This window comes from Triticum aestivum, chromosome 5B (genome assembly GCF_018294505.1).
Source record: "Triticum aestivum cultivar Chinese Spring chromosome 5B, IWGSC CS RefSeq v2.1, whole genome shotgun sequence".
NCBI classification, from domain to species: Eukaryota; Viridiplantae; Streptophyta; class Magnoliopsida; order Poales; family Poaceae; genus Triticum; species Triticum aestivum.
This window is the reverse complement of record NC_057807.1, coordinates 137,682,406-137,700,624: the sequence shown is the minus strand read 5'-3', so window position 1 is coordinate 137,700,624 and position 18,219 is coordinate 137,682,406. Positions and strand designations below refer to the sequence as shown.

Genomic DNA, 18,219 nt, shown 5'->3' with positions numbered 1-18,219 from the left:
ACATGTACGTGTATTGTTCTTAACCCTAGCGCCTGCAGCCGAGTTAGCTGGGCTCGGCCCTAACTCCTTCATCATTGCTTCCATGTCGCTCATCACCGATTCAGACGCCGACGTTGAGCCCTCCATCAGATCTCTTGCCCGAGAACAACAGCGGTTTCCGCGGGCGGGATCTTCCCTAGGTCCACCTCTTCTCTGCCACGATGTCGGCCGCCGGGAGGCGTCAGCGATCGGTGGTAGGAAGGCGGGAGGGGATCGCGATCTCCACGTGCGAGCGCCGCCGGGAGAAGAAAAACCCTAGCGAGAGGGGAAAACATGTACGTGTATTGTTCTTAACCCTAGCGCCCGCAGCCGTTTTTCTTCTTCTGTGTTTAGAAGAAAGGTCAAAAAAGTACAGGAACAAGGGATCGAACCTAGAACCTCATCGCTTCAAGCGCAACGCTCTAGCCACCCGGCCACAACCGCTTCTGTTAATATATATTTAGTCCAGTTATTTACTATCCACGGCAGTTCAGTTTTTCTTGTTCTTTTTCCTTTTTCTTTTTTCCTCGTCCTTTTTTAAATTCTGTGAATTTTTTTCGAAATCCATGAATTCCTTTTCAATTTCGATGAACTTTTGTTAGATCCGATGAACTTTTTTCAGATTTGGTGAACTATTTTCAAAATCAATGAACCTTTTTTCAAATCCGATGGAAGTTTTTCAAATTTGATGAACTTTTTAAAGATTCGATGAAAATTTTCTGACAATCTATGATTTTTTCCCAAAACAATGAACTTTTTTCCAAATTTGATGAACTTTTTTCTAAATCGATGAACTTTTTTCAAATTTCGTTGAACTATTTTCATTTTTGTGATTTTTTTTCATTTAAATTCGTCAACCTTTTTTTAACCCTGAACTTTTTTTGTGAATGATTTTTTTAATTCCTGATTTTTCAAAAAAGCATACACACAGTCAACGGTCAACTAGTCACACCGTTCAATTGGTGAACATTGTTTCTCAAATTAGTGAACTTGTATGAAGTAGTATTTTATTATGCCCGCTGCTTTTAATCACTACGACCTGTGTGATATAGTGGTAGGCGTCGCCCCCTTTTCTGTATGTTTTTGCGCTACAGTATTTCGGTGCGTTACGTGTTCTTGGGCCGGCCCAGTAGGTTATGCTGTGAGTGCGCTACAGTATTTCGATGCGTTACGTGTTCTTGGGCCGGCCCAATAGGTTATGCTGTGAGCGCCAGTTTCGCTTCGGGGCGCTTAAGGCGCCGACTAGGACCTACCTTAAAAGAGTGACTAATTTACAAGGATATATATAGAATTTTACCCAAAATGGGGCCCCAAGAATTTGGGGGGCCCTGTGCGAGCGCACAGCTCGCACATGCCCCTCAACGGCCCTGACGTCCTACGAGGTTTCCCGGGGCTGACTATAGAATAAGAGAAACCGAAGGTGATTCTACCGCCAAATGATGAGCTTATGATATAGTAGTTGTGCTATAATGCAAAATCTTTGTTCCTGAATTTCCTCCACATAGAGATATCCGAGCGCTGCCTTTTTTTTTTCCTCACAGTTAAATAGAGATGAAAGCTTTGAGGGACGATGCGTTGTGACATTGTAAGTTTTGGATGCGGGCTTGTGATTTCGGGTGTAGATTTATCTAGATCTTGTACAAACTCTTTTTTTCTATGCATCGAAACCGTAAGAAACATTTTCCATCTGTTTATAAAGCCTTAAACCACACTTTCTTATCTTCCTCTTTAACCTCTTAACCCTCGCTCCCCTCCCCTAGCCTGTGTCTTCATCCCCCTTTCGCTTTCGCTCTCCCACCCGGAAAAACCAGGCGACAATCCGGCCAACGCAGCCATGCGCCCGCTTATCCGAACCGCCTGCCTCCGCGCTCGTGTGCGCGCCATGGCCACGCTTCCCGCCACCGCCGCCTTCTCCTCCACACGCGCCCCTTCCCCATGCCCCTCTCCTTCGCGCGCCCGTCGCCTGCTCTTCGCCGCCCGATTCCTCCCCTCTGCGCCGCCGCCGCCGGCAGGGGCACGGGCGCTCCGGACGTCCGCGGCGGCGGCGGAGGCCGCCGTCGAGGTGGGTGGCGTCAAGATCGCGCGAGAGGGTGAGTTCTCTTGTCCCTGGTGCTGATGGCGGGATCTTGGGGACGGCTAGTGGGCCTCGGAGGAGGAGGGTTCTAGAATTTGGCAGTCGGGAGAGAGGTTCTTAGGCTTGGTTAACTTTGGCTGCTGGCATTGTTCCGCACTGGACCGTTTTTTTAACATGACCAGGCATAAAAGTCTTAGAATGGTGTTTAGGAGGAGGGTGAAATTGATACGCCTACTGCTCACATTCTTCGGGAGCTTACCGGCAGTATAACTGCTGCGCGGTCGATCGAACGGTTGGGTTCTGAGATGGAATGTCGTTGATTAAGGTGCTAATATCCCAACGGAACTTGGTGGGGAGTTAAATCGCAATGTATCACAGCCCCGTGTCAAGTCTCAAGCTAGCAGGCGCTGATTTGTTTTGATGTCCTTTGTAGATGTCGTCAAGGAGGATGACCCGACGAACAACGTGCCAGACACCATTTATTCAAAAATTGGTCTTCAGCTGCACAGGAGGGATAACCACCCTCTAGGGATTCTCAAGAACACTATCTACGATTACTTTGACAAAAGTTTTCCTGGCCAGTTTGTCAAGTTCGATGACCTCTGCCCTCTTGTTTCTACTAAGCAGGTATGATCTACCAATAGCTTATTGCTTATATTAGCTTGAATATAAAAGCTGAATGTTAGCTAAGAAGACCCTACATTTTTATGGTAATCACTTAAACATGGTGCAGCACTTGTGACTAACTAAGGGCAATTCTAATTATATGGTCAAATGAAACCTGGCACTTGGGGTGGAAAAGAGTGAGTGGAAAAAACGCTAAGATTCAAAATTGTGAAAGAGTCCAATTGTTTGTTCCTTTGCTCTCCTGCTATCCTCCCTTTCTAGTGAACGGTCACTTAGTTGCTGTGTGCTGGTTCTCCAGATTAATAAATCTACAGCTAAAACCAACTATGGTTGTTCTTACCTTCTCACTGACCTTGAGGTGGTGCATTCTGCAGAACTTTGATGATGTCTTGGTCCCTGCCGACCATGTAAGCCGGAGTTACAATGACACATACTATGTTGATTCTCAAACAGTCTTGAGGTGTCATACCAGCGCTCATCAAGCAGAGCTGCTAAGAGAAGGGCATACACACTTTCTTGTAATTGGAGATGTTTATCGTAGGGATTCTATTGATTCAACTCATTACCCTGTCTTCCATCAGGTAACTTTATTTTCCCAGATTGTACTCAAGTGTTTTCAAAACAAGATATGTTATGATCTATTTATCTTTCACACATACAGATGGAAGGCTTTCGTGTCTTCTCTCCAGATGACTGGTCAGGCTCTGGCATGGATGGGACAGCATATGCAGCTACTGACCTCAAGAAAACACTGGAAGGCTTGGCAACACATTTATTTGGTAAAAAATGCCTTGGCTTGCTCCTTGTCATCAAAGGAAATGATAAAATAGCTTCACATGTCAGCTAAACTAGATGAGAATATGTTGTGTGCAGGTGCTGTTGAGATGCGCTGGGTTGATACTTACTTCCCATTTACCAACCCATCCTTTGAACTTGAGATATATTTTCAGGTTTGTTGTACCAAGTGAATTGAAGTAAAACATGTTACACAGCTTGTGTCGACATGATACCTGGTCTGAAAGAACTGTACCACCTTTTCAGGGTGACTGGTTGGAAGTTTTGGGATGTGGGGTCACTGAGCAGGAAATTTTGAAAAGCAATGGTAGGACAGATCATGTTGCATGGGCCTTCGGACTAGGCTTGGAGCGACTAGCAATGGTCCTCTTTGATATTCCAGATATTCGACTGTTCTGGTCAAATGATCAGCGGTTCACATCCCAGGTATTGCTGCTACTATTGGATTGTTGGTTATCTCACTATGTTCACATATTAAACAAATACTGCATACTGCTGAGCCACAAATTGTGTGAAAAGTAATTGTCCATATTGAGGCAAGATAGCCTCTTAATCTCTCTCTGACCTATGTGTTCATCTATTCAGACAGCAGAGCTCATCTTTCTGTGCCACACCCTTTGATCTCTAGGATTACTAATTTACTGTATTTATAGATTATAAATTTGGGAAGACCGAGTGTTTGATCTCTAAATGGAAATCATGATAGTGTTGATTTTAGTTACTAGTAGTAAACTTGAAATTCTGATGTTAAGAACTTGTGTTTTCTATTTCTAAAAAGAGTTTAGCAAGAACAACTTATGTTTCCTAGTGAGTGTTTAACACTTGACATAATAACTGATATGTTTGGTCCTGAGTTCTGACATATGCTTCAAAACTCAGGTTACTCTCTTTAGCTTAGTTGGTATACCTCTGATCCATCTATTTAGTGCTATTGCAGTACTATCAGAAAATTTAGTTAACAGAACAAAATTTTGTCCATAACTCTATGCTGAACGAATTTCTTCGTATGCACACCTTCAACTTTATGGCTAAGATATGCGTATTGTTATTATCCAGTTCTCTAAAGGCAAGCTTGGGATCAAGTTCAAGCCATTCTCGAAGGTATGCAATATCATATACTACGTGTATCTGTATATCATTCGTAGATAATATTAATTTGTTCTAGTATTAGAGTGGTTCTGCATCTTGCAAAATGCTAGAAGGTCAATAGGATGCTGGAGATAATTGCTCCCATCTGGTTGAGCTTGTTTGACTATGCAAAGCATGCCCACCGGAACAAATTAAACCAAATCTTTGTGCATCCATTAGTTTGGATCATCTAACATTAGAAATTGCAGCTTAGATTGTTTGTGCCATCCATCTAATGGGTAAATGTGGTTAAATTTGTATTAAAAATGTATCCTAATATGATTTGCATTGATTGATCTGTATTCATCAAGCCACCCTAGCTGACTTTTTTCTGTTCAACAGTTTCCACCCTGTTACAAGGATATGAGTTTCTGGATAAATGATGAATTTACAGAGAACAATTTATGTGAGGTTGTCAGAGGAATTGCTGGAGATCTTGTAGAGGAGGTATGCACTCTGATTTGGACGCATGGCTGTAAATCGAATTTGTGTTAAGCACTTGCCATGTTCCAAATTTCTTAGTGAGATGACCAACAATTACTTGTCACACAATTTGTGGTTCAGCAGTATGCAGTATGCAGTATATCTTTAGTAAGTGGTACTCCAAGGAGTAGCATAACATAGCTCCAAGTTAGATGAAGAATGTGCTCTAGTCTCTGCATGCTTATGGCAGCCTTGCTTTGTACTCCATCTGGCAATGGTTTAGTTAGTGCCTGACTTTCCTTGCATTGTTTGTAGCTCCTTCTGCTAGTATGGTACATTACGATTCTAGTTCATTTCCATGGGCCCCAACTGTTGTCAGTGTCCACAACTCCATGTAACATGCATACCTATAGGCAAACTATTTTGCTGTTTAATCTCTATCTTAAAATGCTAGCGATAATTGCTGGGAGCCTAAGCTTCTTCACCTAGTGTTACTAGTTTGTGGTATCATGGAATTTGATAGGTCCACATCTCTCTCAATCTAAAGGGCTGTTTTTTTGTTTTACAGGTAAAACTAATAGACAATTTCACAAACAAGAAAGGCATGACGAGTCATTGCTACAGGATAGCCTATAGGTCAATGGAACGGTCACTCACAGATGAGGAGATTAACGACATGCAGGTACATGCAACCGAGTTACATTATACTATGATGTTCAAGTGCTGTCATGATTTGATCGGATTCTGATCTTAACTACAATTTGGGTTGCAGTGGAACGTGAGAGAAGAGGTGAAAAGTAAATTGAGAATTGAGCTGAGATGAAACGGAGCTGGCTCGCGTGTTCTTTGTATGTAAATTTATTGAGAAGTTTATTAATATATGGAGAAATGGGGGCCATTTTGATCTTGTAATAACCCACATCTTGTGTTTTTTTTTTTTTTTGCTCTGATGAAGGAGAAAACCAAACCCCCTTAGCATAGTTAGCACGTTACATTTTGCTGGATTCCAGCCATTTGAAGATAATTATCCATTGCTCAGTTCTGATTCAAACTGATGTTTGGCAGACCGAACTTGATAAACAGCATTTTCCCACCAGTTGTTCTTTTCTTCCTTGGTACGTTGTTTATCTAGGCACATGCATCTACGGATACATCAGTTATATTTTATTTTTTTGAAAAGGAGGCATAAGCTTTGCCTCATCCATTAATTAAGAAGGAGAATAGAGTTTGTTTGTTACACCACACATATTACATGAGGTCCATTACTCTCCCGGCATTATGCTACCCAATTTGTGCGCACCCGCGGTAACCCAAAGTCTAGCTTCTCTTTTGATGGTGTTGAAGATGACCGGCGCAGGTGTTGACTTGTGCAGCGTTTCTCTCATTCCAAATGGTCCACCCAACTAGCATAGTGAGGGATGCCATGGCCTTTCTATTGGGGATGTTGCTTCCAGACATGTTTCTCCACCAAAGCGAGAGAGAGTGCAAATTGTCCCAAGTTGACATGTCAATCATATGGAGACCAAGCCAATTTTTGATGAGGTTCCAAATCCTAAGGGTGAAGCGGCACTTGTAGAAAAGATGGGCTCCATTTTCTTGCACACGCTGGCAAAGCAGACACAGTCCACAATTTTGCCAACCCCTCCTAGCGAGTCTGTCAGCCGTCCAAATCCTATTACGGGTTGCAAGCCAAGCAAAGAATTTCACCTTCGGCGGAGCCCAAGCGCCCCAAATGTAGCAGTGGAAGGTGGTGCCCATAGATCCAATGAATTGTGCATGATAAGCCGATGCCGACGAATAAAAACCACTTGTTGAGTGCTTCCAAACTATCTCGTCGATGGCATCCTCGCGTAGGTGGGTGTGGCGAATTTACTCCCAAAGTGTGAGAAATTGTCTAAGGTGCTCCATGGTCAGAACCATATTGAGGTTTATCTTGCGAATCCAAGCATCATCCGCCAAGGCCTCCTTGACTTTCCAATTTTTTCGCGAGGAGGCCAAGTAAATGAGAGGAGCAATGTCCTTCGGTTTCTTTCCATTGAGCCAAGGGGAACCCCAAAAGGGGGCAATGGCACCATTGCCAATTGAGATGATGGTAGAGGCGTAGAATAGGTTGATGTCCACCTTGTCGCATGGGTTCCCCATACCCACCCAAAGCTTGTCCGGGTCTTTCCACTCATACCAAAGCCAACGCAAACGCAAGGCCCGAGCAAACTTGTCAAGGTCGAGCACACCAAATCCACCAAGATGCTTTGGTCGACACACAGTAGCCCAATTAACCTTGCACTTTGCGCCGGTGATTTTGTCTGTTCCCGCCCAAAGGAAAGCCCTCTCGATTTTGTTGATGCTCTTTATTATGGGTGGCGGGATGATAAGTGGAGTGGCATGGTAGATGACTTGCGAGGTGAGCACCGACTTGACAAGGCTACCACGACCCGTAGTGGTGATGTTCTGCCCATCCCAAGGTACCAGCCTTGCGGCAACCTTATCTTCAAGGAATTGAAAATCTGCTCTCTTGAGTTGCCATATGGATAGTGGTAGGCCCAAGTAACGGATGGAAAAGTGAGCTCGGGTCGCCGGCAAGTTATGGAGGATCTCTCCTAGGTTGCGGTTGCTACACTGGATGGGGACATAGGATCTCTTTTGGAAGTTTGTCTCTAAACCAGTGACGTCACCAAAGCAGCGCAAGATGGACGACAGGTTGTCCATATCTTGTTTGATGGGTGCCATGAATACCATTGCATCATCAACATAGAGTGAGGTCCTACAAACAGCCCCACGACCTCTAATCTTATGGAGTAAGCCATGAGCAGTGGCCAAATCCAACACTTGTTGGAGAGGGTCAATGGCGATGACGAACAATAGGGGCGAGAACGGGTCTCCTTGGCGAAGGCCCTGTCCATGCTTAATAGGGGGGCCGGGAACACCATTGAGTAGAATCCGGGAAGTGGATGTGCAAAGGAGGGCCGCAACCCACTCACGAAATTTGCTAGGAAAACCTCTTCGTTGGAGGAGATCAAGAATGTAATCCCAACGTACGGAGTCAAAAGCCTTCCGAATGTCAAGCTTGAGAAGGATGGATGGAGTTTTGCTTTTGTGGAGCCGGCGAGCAAGATTGCGCACATACATGAAGTTATCATGAATACTTCTCTTCTTGATGAAAGCGCTTTGAGCCTTGGAGATAAGCTTGTCCATATGAGGCCCAAGACGGACCGCAAGCAACTTGGCAACGATCTTGGCTATGGCATGGATTAGGCTAATAGGTCTGTGGTCACCAATTCCCTCCGCCCCAGTTATATTTTCGAGATGGTGGAGCTGATTGTGCAATTGATTGTACTGTGTACTGTCATGCAGTTTGGCAATAGTGATCCATTTTGTAATACAAATGAAATCATGATCTCTCATGACAAAAAACACCATCTGGATGTAAAATTGCAATGTCTGAAGAAAATAAACGATGTGAAGTTCAGACTGAAAATTAGAAATGGAGAGTAACATTATTCTGTCCTCGCTACTGTGACCTGAAGAGAAAATCTGATCGGTAACAAGTAGTACAGGCTAACCATTGAAGCAGCCCATGCTAAAAAATTATCCTTTCGAAAATCAGTACTACAATTCTGACAGATCCTCATGAATTTTCCTTTGTCATGATGAATGTGGAAAGAAATGCTGATAAATGAGTGGAGTAAAAGATGCTCTCCAACTAGACAAATACAGTATTGAACTATATTTTCCTTCAATCTCATGCGGTACTAAATAGCAGACATTCCAGCGAGTTCCCGCAGCTTCTCGCACGCGACGAAAGTGATAGCTGTTTGAGGGCCTAACCTTGCGAAGGTGGCAAACCCACTGAAATTTTTGCAGAGTTTGTTAGGAAATCACAGTGTAAGAGGCTCAAATAGAAACTAATCCGAATGGATCGATTCAATCTGTAGTAGCTGTAAATCCCTAATAAAGTTTCAATGTAAAAAATGACGATAACTAGAGCTTTGGATTGATGGTTTGTATAATCATATCCTACTGATCTTTAACTAGTTGCCGGCTTTCATAAGTACACTCACAAAGTTTATATTTATCAAAAAATTTCTCTCAAGAGTTGCAAATGATTTAACAAAATAGCATGATCAAAACTTGTTGAATAAAGCAAAAAAATTATATATACTCCCTCCGTTTCTAAATACAAGTCCTTTTAGAGATTTCAATATGGACTACATACGGATGTATATAGAGTTATAGACATGCTTTAGAGTGTAGATTCACTCATTTTGCTCTATATGTATTCCATATTGGAATCTCTAAAAAGACTTATATTTAGGAACGGAGGGAGTATATATGTTATTTTACGGGTCCTCAGTTCCTCACCCTTTATAAAGTGATTTTACACCCTCTGTCAGGACAACCTGTGAACCAAGAAAAGAATGTATAAGATACATTAGCGGCTTAAGACTTGAGATCTGTGACCTCCAAATAAATGAGAGCATTTTTCTTACACTTAATTCCCAACATAAACTATAGATACGGCATGTGGTTCTAGAAAATGTGAATCCTCCTATAGTTGGTGGGGATAACTTTCTATATTCCTGTTTTGAATAGAGTGCCAATTGTTGGTACTCTGTAAAATTAATGCATTTCTACTCTTCAAATATGCTCCTTTCTCATATTGTGCCAACTACTATCTACTAACCGTGCAATTTGGTTCTGTGTTAAGTGACTAAATTTAATACTCCCTCCGTCCCATAATATACAATAGTGTCAAAAACGCTCTTATATTATGGGACTGAGGGAGTATTATTTACCAAAGTTTTCCAATTTCATTCACGGACGCACACTTCAAAATACAAATTCACAGCTAAGGATGAAGATTAACACCTGGTAAGCACAGTGGAAACCATTCCTGTATACTCTGGCACCTTTGGACTCCCGTTGCAGCATTAGCCTTGTTTTGATCATGTCAATAGGTGCAGTCACAAGTGTACCAGCCGTTCCAGCGATGCAGCTCGACCTTCCAGCCACACAGAAAAATAGCTATCAACATATTTCATCCAAGTATAGGCATCAAAATGCAGGATAAATTTCACAGTACATGAGATGTAATTGAAAACCTTCTTCAAGTGGTGTCCACATCAGCAAGACCTAAAGTAAATAAAGAAGAAACTTCAGTGGTGGCTCAATTAGTAGTACATGCGACAATTTCATTCCTTTCGATCAAAAGACAACAAAAAAAAGTGCATACCTGTTTGGCCTCATCATAAGTTGCCATTTGTGATGCCGTGAGGCAGCCTGCTCTCACCATAGCTGGGCCAACTCCTTTCCAAAGCGCTTTGACTCCTTCCTCTGATACAATTTCCCTCATCACTCCAATTGTACTAGTTCTGCTTGTACTCATCTGTGACCTCACCTATAGGATGTGCCCAGATCAAGATCAAGTCCATAAAACTATTTCATACTTTGAATTAAGTATCACGATACCGTACCTTTAAAACCTCCATCGGATTTGTCAATGCAGTTGCTAGGGCACCAGCAACTACTCCGGATGCAAATTTAAAAGCAAAGTTTGTTGAACCAAATGCATAGCTGCAGACATGTTTGCAGGGCTCATACAATCCTAATCGAAGGCCACCATAGATGAGGGATCTAGTCAATGCTGGTGCAAATCCCAGATAGAGTGATCGAGGCCCTTCCCTTTCTACCATTTGTGTAAATATTGCCCCCTGATAGGTTCACTAAAACTATTAAATTTAGCATTAATAGGTGATACATAGATGATGCGACACCTGAGGCTGTGCTTACCATTCCAACTAAGTTTCCTCTTTGCCCAGCAAGCTGCATTTGGAGTCTAATTTTGATAACGTCTGCAAGATGAAAACGATGGTACATATATAAAGGGTTTCTTATTTCTTGGAGAAACAAATATACATAAAAGAGTGGCCATCCTTTTACAGCGTTATCATTTAGCAGTATATCACTAAACAATTCACTGTTATCAATTTACAGTCCAGGTGCTACTTGACAAATATCTCCGAAAATTCACAACAAATCTGGACCATGCGACCTCCTTAGTTTCGGTCAAACCAATATATGTTTAATTTGCTTTGGCTCCACATCCATATGTCCCCTTTTGTTTGCTGATGTTAACCATTATCCACTATGATCCCGACAAAAAGGCTCATTTGTCGCACTCTGTTTTTTTGGTATCAAACCCTACTAAATGTTTGAATGGGGAAATACACCAAGCCAAGAATTTAAAATAAATGCACTGATTAGGAGAAGTAATAAGCATAGACAGCATATAATACATGCATTCCATTCAAATACACGTCTCATTTATATCAACATATAGACCATCATGCATGAGAACAGATATTCCCAAAGCACAGCTTATCATGTGCTATGATGGATGACACTTTTCAACACAGCCTGTTGTGCTGGGAGAACTATACCTTAACCTAATTCAATAAAAAAAAATCTGTTGTTTTACTGACACGGTTATTTCCTACAGGGAATATATCCCAAGCTTCTATCTACTTAAACATAGTTTCCAGTTCCACCACACATACCTATTCATTGCAAATCAGATGTGCTTTTCTTTGGAAAGAGCTGCTAATTTTTCGTTGACACAATAGAAGAGTTTACAAGGTCTTAGGGCACAAAAAGGCGCATCTCGACTCTGCACGGCACTGCGGCTCAATGGAGACAGAGGCCTGCTCTCTTGATGTTATGTGGCGAGCACACGGCATCACCCGGCATTTTGCCTCATCCTTTCAACTTGTCAAGGAACCGGCCTTGGTCATCTCCTTTCTTTTGAAGAGGCGGTGGCGAACGGTAGAATCTGTCGCCCGGCTTCTCAGCCAGCAATGTTTAGAACTGATGGACGCAAGTAAAACTAAGCCTGAAGCCCTGAACTATGACAGATTACCGCAAGGCTAGAACATGGTACTAGCAAATCTGTTCTCCCCATCAAACCCAACCCAATATATAATACTGTTAGTTAACAAAGTAGCGTGCAGGAGCAATTGGCTGACCGAGCAGATGCGTGACGGCGGTGGCGACGGCGACCGCGGCGCCGCTGGTGCCGAACTGGTACAGAGCGTAAGGCGCCGCGCCCCGGGGCGGCGTGCGTGCGTCTCCGGACATCGGCGATGCCATTCCTCTCCGCGCCGGATCCCCCTGGCCTAGTCGCGCGGGACGGAAAAACGAGGGAGACGAAGCGATCAAGCAGATGACGGAGGGAAACAAGATTTGAGCTCGGGACGGAGGGAATCGGGTATATATTCTTCTTGCAATTCCTGCTCCGGTTCTCGTGGGGGAGAGCGGAAGAACTATCGCCTGAATCACCACAGGGCGACAATTAGATTGTGCAATCGGTCTGTGATAAAGATGTAGAAGATTCCTTTCTGTTAGCATCAACAAAGGGCATTTGGTCTAGTGGTATGATTCTCGCTTAGGGTGCGAGAGGTCCCGAGTTCAATTCTCGGAATGCCCCGATTTTTTCTTCTTTACATGTATTATACTCCCTCCGTCCCAAAATACAAGAACGTTTTTTACATTAGTATAGTATCTATTTTCAACCATCTCTTTTGTTTAATAATGGGCCGTGCTACGCGTTGGTCGGTAGATCTTCTAAAAGGATTTGTTGCCTTGCGAGCCGTTTGATACGACACAATCGTGCGCTAGAGCGGTGTCTTTCACCACTGCAATATAGTTGTTGTTGCAGATTCTTTTTGAACCAATGTCTCGTTACATAAATCTTTGCAACATATGTCTTGTTGCAGAAAAACTTTGCAACAATGGTAATGTTGCATAATTTTTTTGTCTTCATCTTTGTACGATGTTTATGGAAGAATGTTTTGTGACATGATTGATGTTACAGAAAATCTTGCAACGGAGAGGAAGTTGCAAAAAAAAGTGCCATTGTGTTCTCGGAATGCCCCGATTTTTTCTTCTTTACATGTATTATACTCCCTCCGTCCCAAAATACAAGAACGTTTTTTACATTAGTATAGTATCTATTTTCAACCATCTCTTTTGTTTAATAATGGGCCGTGCTACGCGTTGGTCGGTAGATCTTCTAAAAGGATTTGTTGCCTTGCAAGCCGTTTGATACGACACAATCGTGCGCTAGAGCGGTGTCTTTCACCACTGCAATATAGTTGTTGTTGCAGATTCTTTTTGAACCAATGTCTCGTTACATAAATCTTTGCAACATATGTCTTGTTGCAGAAAAACTTTGCAACAATGGTAATGTTGCATAATTTTTTTGTCTTCATCTTTGTACGATGTTTATGGAAGAATGTTTTGTGACATGATTGATGTTACAGAAAATCTTGCAACGGAGAGGAAGTTGCAAAAAAAAGTGCCATTGTGTTCGCCACGAAGTCTGCTAGATGGTGGTGACGGAGGATCGGCGCCGCCGCCGGCAAGCTCCATACCTCCGACCATGTAGCCTCACCGCCATCCTCCTCTTTCTTCTGTTTTTTCATCTTTGTCTGTCTCTTACTGTAGGAGCGCCATGCGCTGCTGCCGTCACGGGTCCTTGCTGTGAAGCTTGCCCCCACCCCCGCCGGACCTCGCTGAGCTGAGCCACCGCCGGTCGTAGACGTCCCCGCCTCCTGCCCGCGCACCATCCTCATCGGATCCGGCTGGAAACCTCGCCGCCCTCACCCTCCCAGCCGCGCGAGTCTCGGTCCCCGCCGCTCCCGAACGTCCCAGCACGCCATCCTCGTCGGATCCAATGAGATCCAGCTAGAATCCTCGCTGTCGTCGCCCTCCCAGCCGCACGAGTCCCCGCCTCTGCAGGATCTAACCCCTCTTTGGTGGCGAGTTGCAAACTCTCTTTTCTGAAACAAAGGCTCAGTTGCAGAAAACATGAACACAGAGCGGTTTGCTCTCGACCGTATGATGAAGAGTCAATCCGACGGACACAGAGGCGACAGGCGCTCGCACGCTATCAATCAGCTAAAGGTAAGCGTTTCCCTTAATATTGCGCCAGCCAACATCTTCTTATGGATGGGACTCATTTGTGCCCATTTGATTTGGTGTTTTTATTTTGGATTTCTTTTTTGCAAGGAAAATTGCTTTTTGATATGCATTGGCTTCTTTCATTTTTCCTTCTACCGATGGAACCTTTTTTTTTGCAAGAAAAGGCCATCATGGCTAGCTTTATTCGACTACCTCCGTCTCGGTGAATAAATCATTTGCGTAGTTCTAGGTCGACGATTTAACTATCTAAATATGTATTATATGTGACAAAAAAATATATTTAGAAACTACATCTGCGTAGAAATCTAGTGATACTTTTCATGACATATAACACATATTTAATTTCTCAAATCGATGACCTAGAACTACGCGAATGATTTATCCACCTAGACGGAGGTAGTACTGATGGAACTTGACTGACTCGTTTAACTGTATAGTTCCCTTCGGTGAGAAAACAGTACATCTGCTAACAGGCTCTTCAACCGCGAAGGGGGAGCAAATCTGATCGGAGAAAGGAACATGCCATGCTTGATTCCACAGGTGTATATTAATTTATCATTATTACTAGTATCCTACAAAACTCATAAAATCTGGGAAGCAAAGCCTCCTTCCTGTTTTCTGATGCACTAACTTTTGGCAAACAAATATACTATTTGGGCTATACAATGCAAATTTTCAAGCGAGGCCATCTCACAATCTACTCAAACTGATTGCTGATTCCAAATCCAAAAACTTATACGAAAACCCGCAGACATGGGTTTGTCTGTCACAAGCGAGGTTTGAGTGATGTGCTCCTGTTTCCCTTCACGGCACTAGGGTTGTCCAAAGAATTTGCCAGCGCTCGGAATTTACCATCAACCGCTGAAAACAAAGACTGAGTTATATCGAAATTTACCATCCATTAGGCATCCATAGAAATAAAATTGCAGATATTATGGCCACACCGCCACACTGACTTTATCTCCAGACAATGTATCGCCACCTCATTCAGATATCCAACACATTTTAGTAATTCACACAACCTTGAAAACAGAAGGAAAATAGAAACATTATGATTCTACCATGAATAAACGTGAAAACTGAAACCTGGGAAACGTGCAAAGATAGTGGCACCTAAGTAGTTTTCCAGACAGTCCTATGTAAGGGAAGGATGCATTTTGAACAAACCTTATTAGGTCTTTCTCAGAACAATATCACGCATCAAGCTATCTGGAGCTGTATGACGAGCCATAGGAGAAACGATGTAAGACTTACTACCCCACACGAACTCATGGGCAAGCACACAAAAATATAAGCATAATTTTTTTACCTGGCATGCCCGTGAAATGCTCAAATTGACCCATTGCTTGCCTTATGAACATCTCCAAACCGCTAACAACTGTGGCTCCACATTCTGCAGCTTCCCTAAGAAGTCTTGTCTCTTTCGGTGTGTAGACCGCATCGAAGACAACAGCATAAGATTTAAGCGCTTGCTGCAAAATTATATTATTATTATTATATGAAACTAGAAATGCAGAAAATATTACATTGTAATTCAGACTAGAAAAACAAGGAGATTTAAACCTTGGATAGAGGAGTTTCATTGACATTTGGATGCATTCCTATTGCTGTTGTGTTTGCAAGAATCATCCCTTCCTCCGGATGGTAGTTTTCTAACTCCGTGAGAGTCAAAGCAGGCCCACCGATTAAGTTACCAAGTTCTTGAGCACGTGCTGCAAAGTACAATGAAGGTTACGTTTGAGATACAACACACTCTGAATAATTCAAATGTAACGACAAACTGTATAGCTGCCTAAAAGATGAAGCGGGGTAAGGATACAATATGGAAAATGATCAATATCGATAGCGCAGGATCTAGAGCAAATGCATACCGAAAGTGCGGTTTGCTATTACAACCCTTGCTCCCTTCTCTTTTGCACCGTAAGCAAGTGCTTTCCCTGCACCACCAGCCCCAATAACAACGAAAAGCCTTCCAGCCAGTGGTGACGTGGTAGAATGCGTTGGTTGTGTTGCTGCCAATTTGTTTAACACACACTTAAATGGAAATACTGATCAGCAATAATACAATGGTTCAATATATAGTGGCATGTAGAAACCTCTTATTCCATCTTCAATAGCAGAAATTGCACCGACATAATCAGTATTGTAGCCTACAAGTTTCCCATCAGGTTTTCTAATAATTGTATTAACAGCTCCAATGTCCTGAAGAAAACGGCATACTCCCAAATGTTAATCTGGGTGTCTTAAATGGTTCAACAATCCAATGAATGGAGTAGCAGAAGAAGGGAGGATGAAATTACCCTGGCAATAGGATCAACCTCATCACAGCACCTAACTGCAGCTTCCTTGTGGGGAATTGTACAACTGCATTCCAGTTCATAGGATGGAAAGAATTAACTTCTGGTTGAAATAGAGTATGTGATGTGGCTCACTAAGATTAAGTACCTGAAGCCAGCAAAGTGTGGTGAAGAGTAGGTCGAAAGAAATTTAGCCAAGTCATCCACCAAAAATGGCACATACACAGCATTCAAACCCACTGATCTGAAAGCTTCATTATGCAAAACCGGGCTTTTACTGTGTCCAACAGGATTTCCAATAATACCAAACACCTTGGTATCTGGGCCTATCTGTCTAATGTTGTACACATTGATCAAGTCTGCAGCGGTTGGCTGTGAAGGTGCAGATTCTTTTCCTTTTTCAAGAGAGCCAAAAGTAAGGTATCCACCGAATTTGGGGCAGAGAACACGAGAAATAAATCCTCTGTCGTTCATCACCAGTCCTATGATCGGCACCTGCTTTTCCTAATGCATTATTCAAATAAAAGATAGTGTGAACTAGGAATCCTGCTAAAACACCTGAGAAATGGAGCATGGAGTCATGAACATGTCACATAGCATAATATCTCACTCAAGTGTGAGAACCCCTAAATTGATGTCAGTGCATCAAAAGTGCATTATCAGCTAAGAAATTTACAGTTTTGTCTGCTATTAAGGGCCTCGAAGTACATTATCTACAACAAAACTTATACTAAAAATAGCAATATTTGGATGTCCTTACACTGGATATGATGATATAAGTACAGATATACTAGAGAAGATTCCTCATAGAGAATATTATCCTTTTTGATCTTAGCTTAAGGTATCATCACTTCATCAGCAGATGTTGGGCTAAATGAGGTATATACAGCAATCTTGCAGACCAATACTATAAACACGAAAAATAGCAACGGCTAACACTAGTGTGTGCTGAGCTTGCTTAGAATTAGACAGTGAACTTACTTGGCAGTGTACAAGTATTTCAAACATTCTTGAAACATCAACAATTTCAGTAGCAGTGGTCGCAATTTTTACTATATCAGCTCCAGTTGCTTGAATCTGAGCCAACAAGATGGCAAGCTCTTCTGCCGAAGGAGTGTTATCATAGTTATGGGATGAAACAATGAGCTTACAGTTCTCGGGTTTCTTTCCGGACATGAATTTCATAAATTTGTCAGCAACCTGCACAATAACAAGATTACTGTAAGCAGCTACCAACTTATTCATAGGTGCAGAAGGCAAGAGTAATGCCCCGGAAAATAATCAATGCTAATTAGTAGTAGTATCTTGTTAACCTTATACAGGGTTCATCTTAGTGCACGTGTCTCTTAAGTTAAGAACTTGGTAGCATCAGCTTGGGTGGTCCGATGACTTTGGTTGTTCCGTGTGGGTTCTGTCGGTTATTGATACTACTCCGTATGGTTTTATCTATAAGTCGGGCGATTGCCTTTTCTCTAAAAAAAACTGGCACACACACACAATGCCGGTGGAATGTTTTAATTCTTCTATTCTAGAGCATAAAGATTTATTTGTCTAGTGAATTAGCCTTGGTGATTCGATTCGCAGAAGAGAAAGAAATGTTTTACTCGGTGCAAACCTTAAGCTCAATATCAACGTATTCAGCTCCCAGTTCCATTGCCAATTGAAGTGCCTCGAATCGCGGTTCATCATCGCCTTCATATTCACCACCTTCCCACTTTGGCCTATGAAACCAACAATAAACAACATAAATTTTAGCTTACGAGCGAGCGATGCGAAATCGGCATGCTATATTTATACGCAATTAACCAAACAAGTGCATATTGTTGTTTTGCTTATGATGATACATGGCGAAGTTAAAAAAAAACATTCAGTTGGTATAAC

The 18,219-nt window shown here is 42.5% G+C and overlaps 3 protein-coding genes and 1 non-coding gene across 9 annotated transcripts in view; 2 read left to right on the top strand and 2 right to left on the bottom strand.

Annotated features, from left to right (window-relative positions):
- Positions 1 to 1,769: 1,769 nt before the first annotated feature.
- Positions 1,770 to 6,161, top strand: LOC123110833 (phenylalanine--tRNA ligase, chloroplastic/mitochondrial). The gene is made up of 10 exons (XM_044531454.1): positions 1,770 to 2,108; positions 2,526 to 2,719; positions 3,094 to 3,300; positions 3,381 to 3,498; positions 3,593 to 3,669; positions 3,761 to 3,940; positions 4,571 to 4,615; positions 4,985 to 5,089; positions 5,634 to 5,747; positions 5,838 to 6,161. Exons 1-10 carry the CDS (start codon positions 1,853 to 1,855, stop codon positions 5,886 to 5,888), a joined length of 1,347 nt encoding a protein of 448 aa, XP_044387389.1. The 5' UTR covers positions 1,770 to 1,852; the 3' UTR covers positions 5,889 to 6,161.
- Positions 6,162 to 8,518: 2,357 nt separating this feature from the next.
- On the bottom strand, positions 8,519 to 12,234 carry LOC123110832 (mitochondrial substrate carrier family protein ucpB; the record flags this gene model as incomplete). The annotated part of the gene is given in 8 exon segments (XM_044531453.1): positions 8,519 to 8,911; positions 9,425 to 9,462; positions 9,932 to 10,064; positions 10,146 to 10,195; positions 10,296 to 10,460; positions 10,537 to 10,773; positions 10,853 to 10,914; positions 12,085 to 12,234. Coding segments are annotated over 8 exon segments (906 nt in total). The 3' UTR covers positions 8,519 to 8,814.
- Positions 12,235 to 12,473: 239 nt separating this feature from the next.
- On the top strand, positions 12,474 to 12,545 carry TRNAP-AGG (transfer RNA proline (anticodon AGG)). The gene has a single exon. It is a non-coding gene; the product is annotated as a tRNA-Pro (tRNA).
- Positions 12,546 to 14,566: 2,021 nt separating this feature from the next.
- Positions 14,567 to 18,219, bottom strand: part of LOC123110831 (bifunctional 3-dehydroquinate dehydratase/shikimate dehydrogenase, chloroplastic) — a 4,524-nt gene continuing 871 nt past the window's right edge. The window contains exons 2-12 of one of the 6 annotated variants that reach the window (XR_006453720.1): positions 17,954 to 18,059; positions 17,320 to 17,538; positions 16,487 to 16,842; positions 16,342 to 16,405; positions 16,138 to 16,243; positions 15,913 to 16,053; positions 15,605 to 15,753; positions 15,351 to 15,513; positions 15,155 to 15,256; positions 14,998 to 15,063; positions 14,567 to 14,902 (exon numbers count right to left, since the gene is read on the bottom strand). Coding sequence is in view for 3 of the 6 variants with exons in the window: in XM_044531449.1 (XP_044387384.1) it covers positions 14,808 to 14,902; positions 15,351 to 15,513; positions 15,605 to 15,753; positions 15,913 to 16,053; positions 16,138 to 16,243; positions 16,342 to 16,405; positions 16,487 to 16,842; positions 17,320 to 17,538; positions 17,954 to 18,059 (1,399 nt within the window). In the remaining 3 variants the exon portion in view is untranslated. Of the gene's footprint in view, positions 15,064 to 15,154; positions 15,257 to 15,350; positions 15,514 to 15,604; positions 15,754 to 15,912; positions 16,054 to 16,137; positions 16,244 to 16,341; positions 16,406 to 16,486; positions 16,843 to 17,319; positions 17,539 to 17,953; positions 18,060 to 18,219 lie in introns of all 6 variants that reach the window. The other 5 variants (XR_006453718.1, XR_006453719.1, XM_044531451.1 and 2 more) reach the window with 5 other exon arrangements.

Excerpts from the sequence above, each read along its gene's own strand:
- LOC123110833 (XM_044531454.1), top strand. The coding sequence starts at position 1,853 with ATGCGCCCGCTTATCCGAACCGCCTGCCTCCGCGCTCGTGTGCGCGCC. Across the intron at positions 3,941-4,570 it reads ATCAGCGGTTCACATCCCAG|TTCTCTAAAGGCAAGCTTGG; the intron begins GTATTGCTGCTA and ends GTTATTATCCAG. Across the intron at positions 4,616-4,984 it reads AGTTCAAGCCATTCTCGAAG|TTTCCACCCTGTTACAAGGA; the intron begins GTATGCAATATC and ends TCTGTTCAACAG.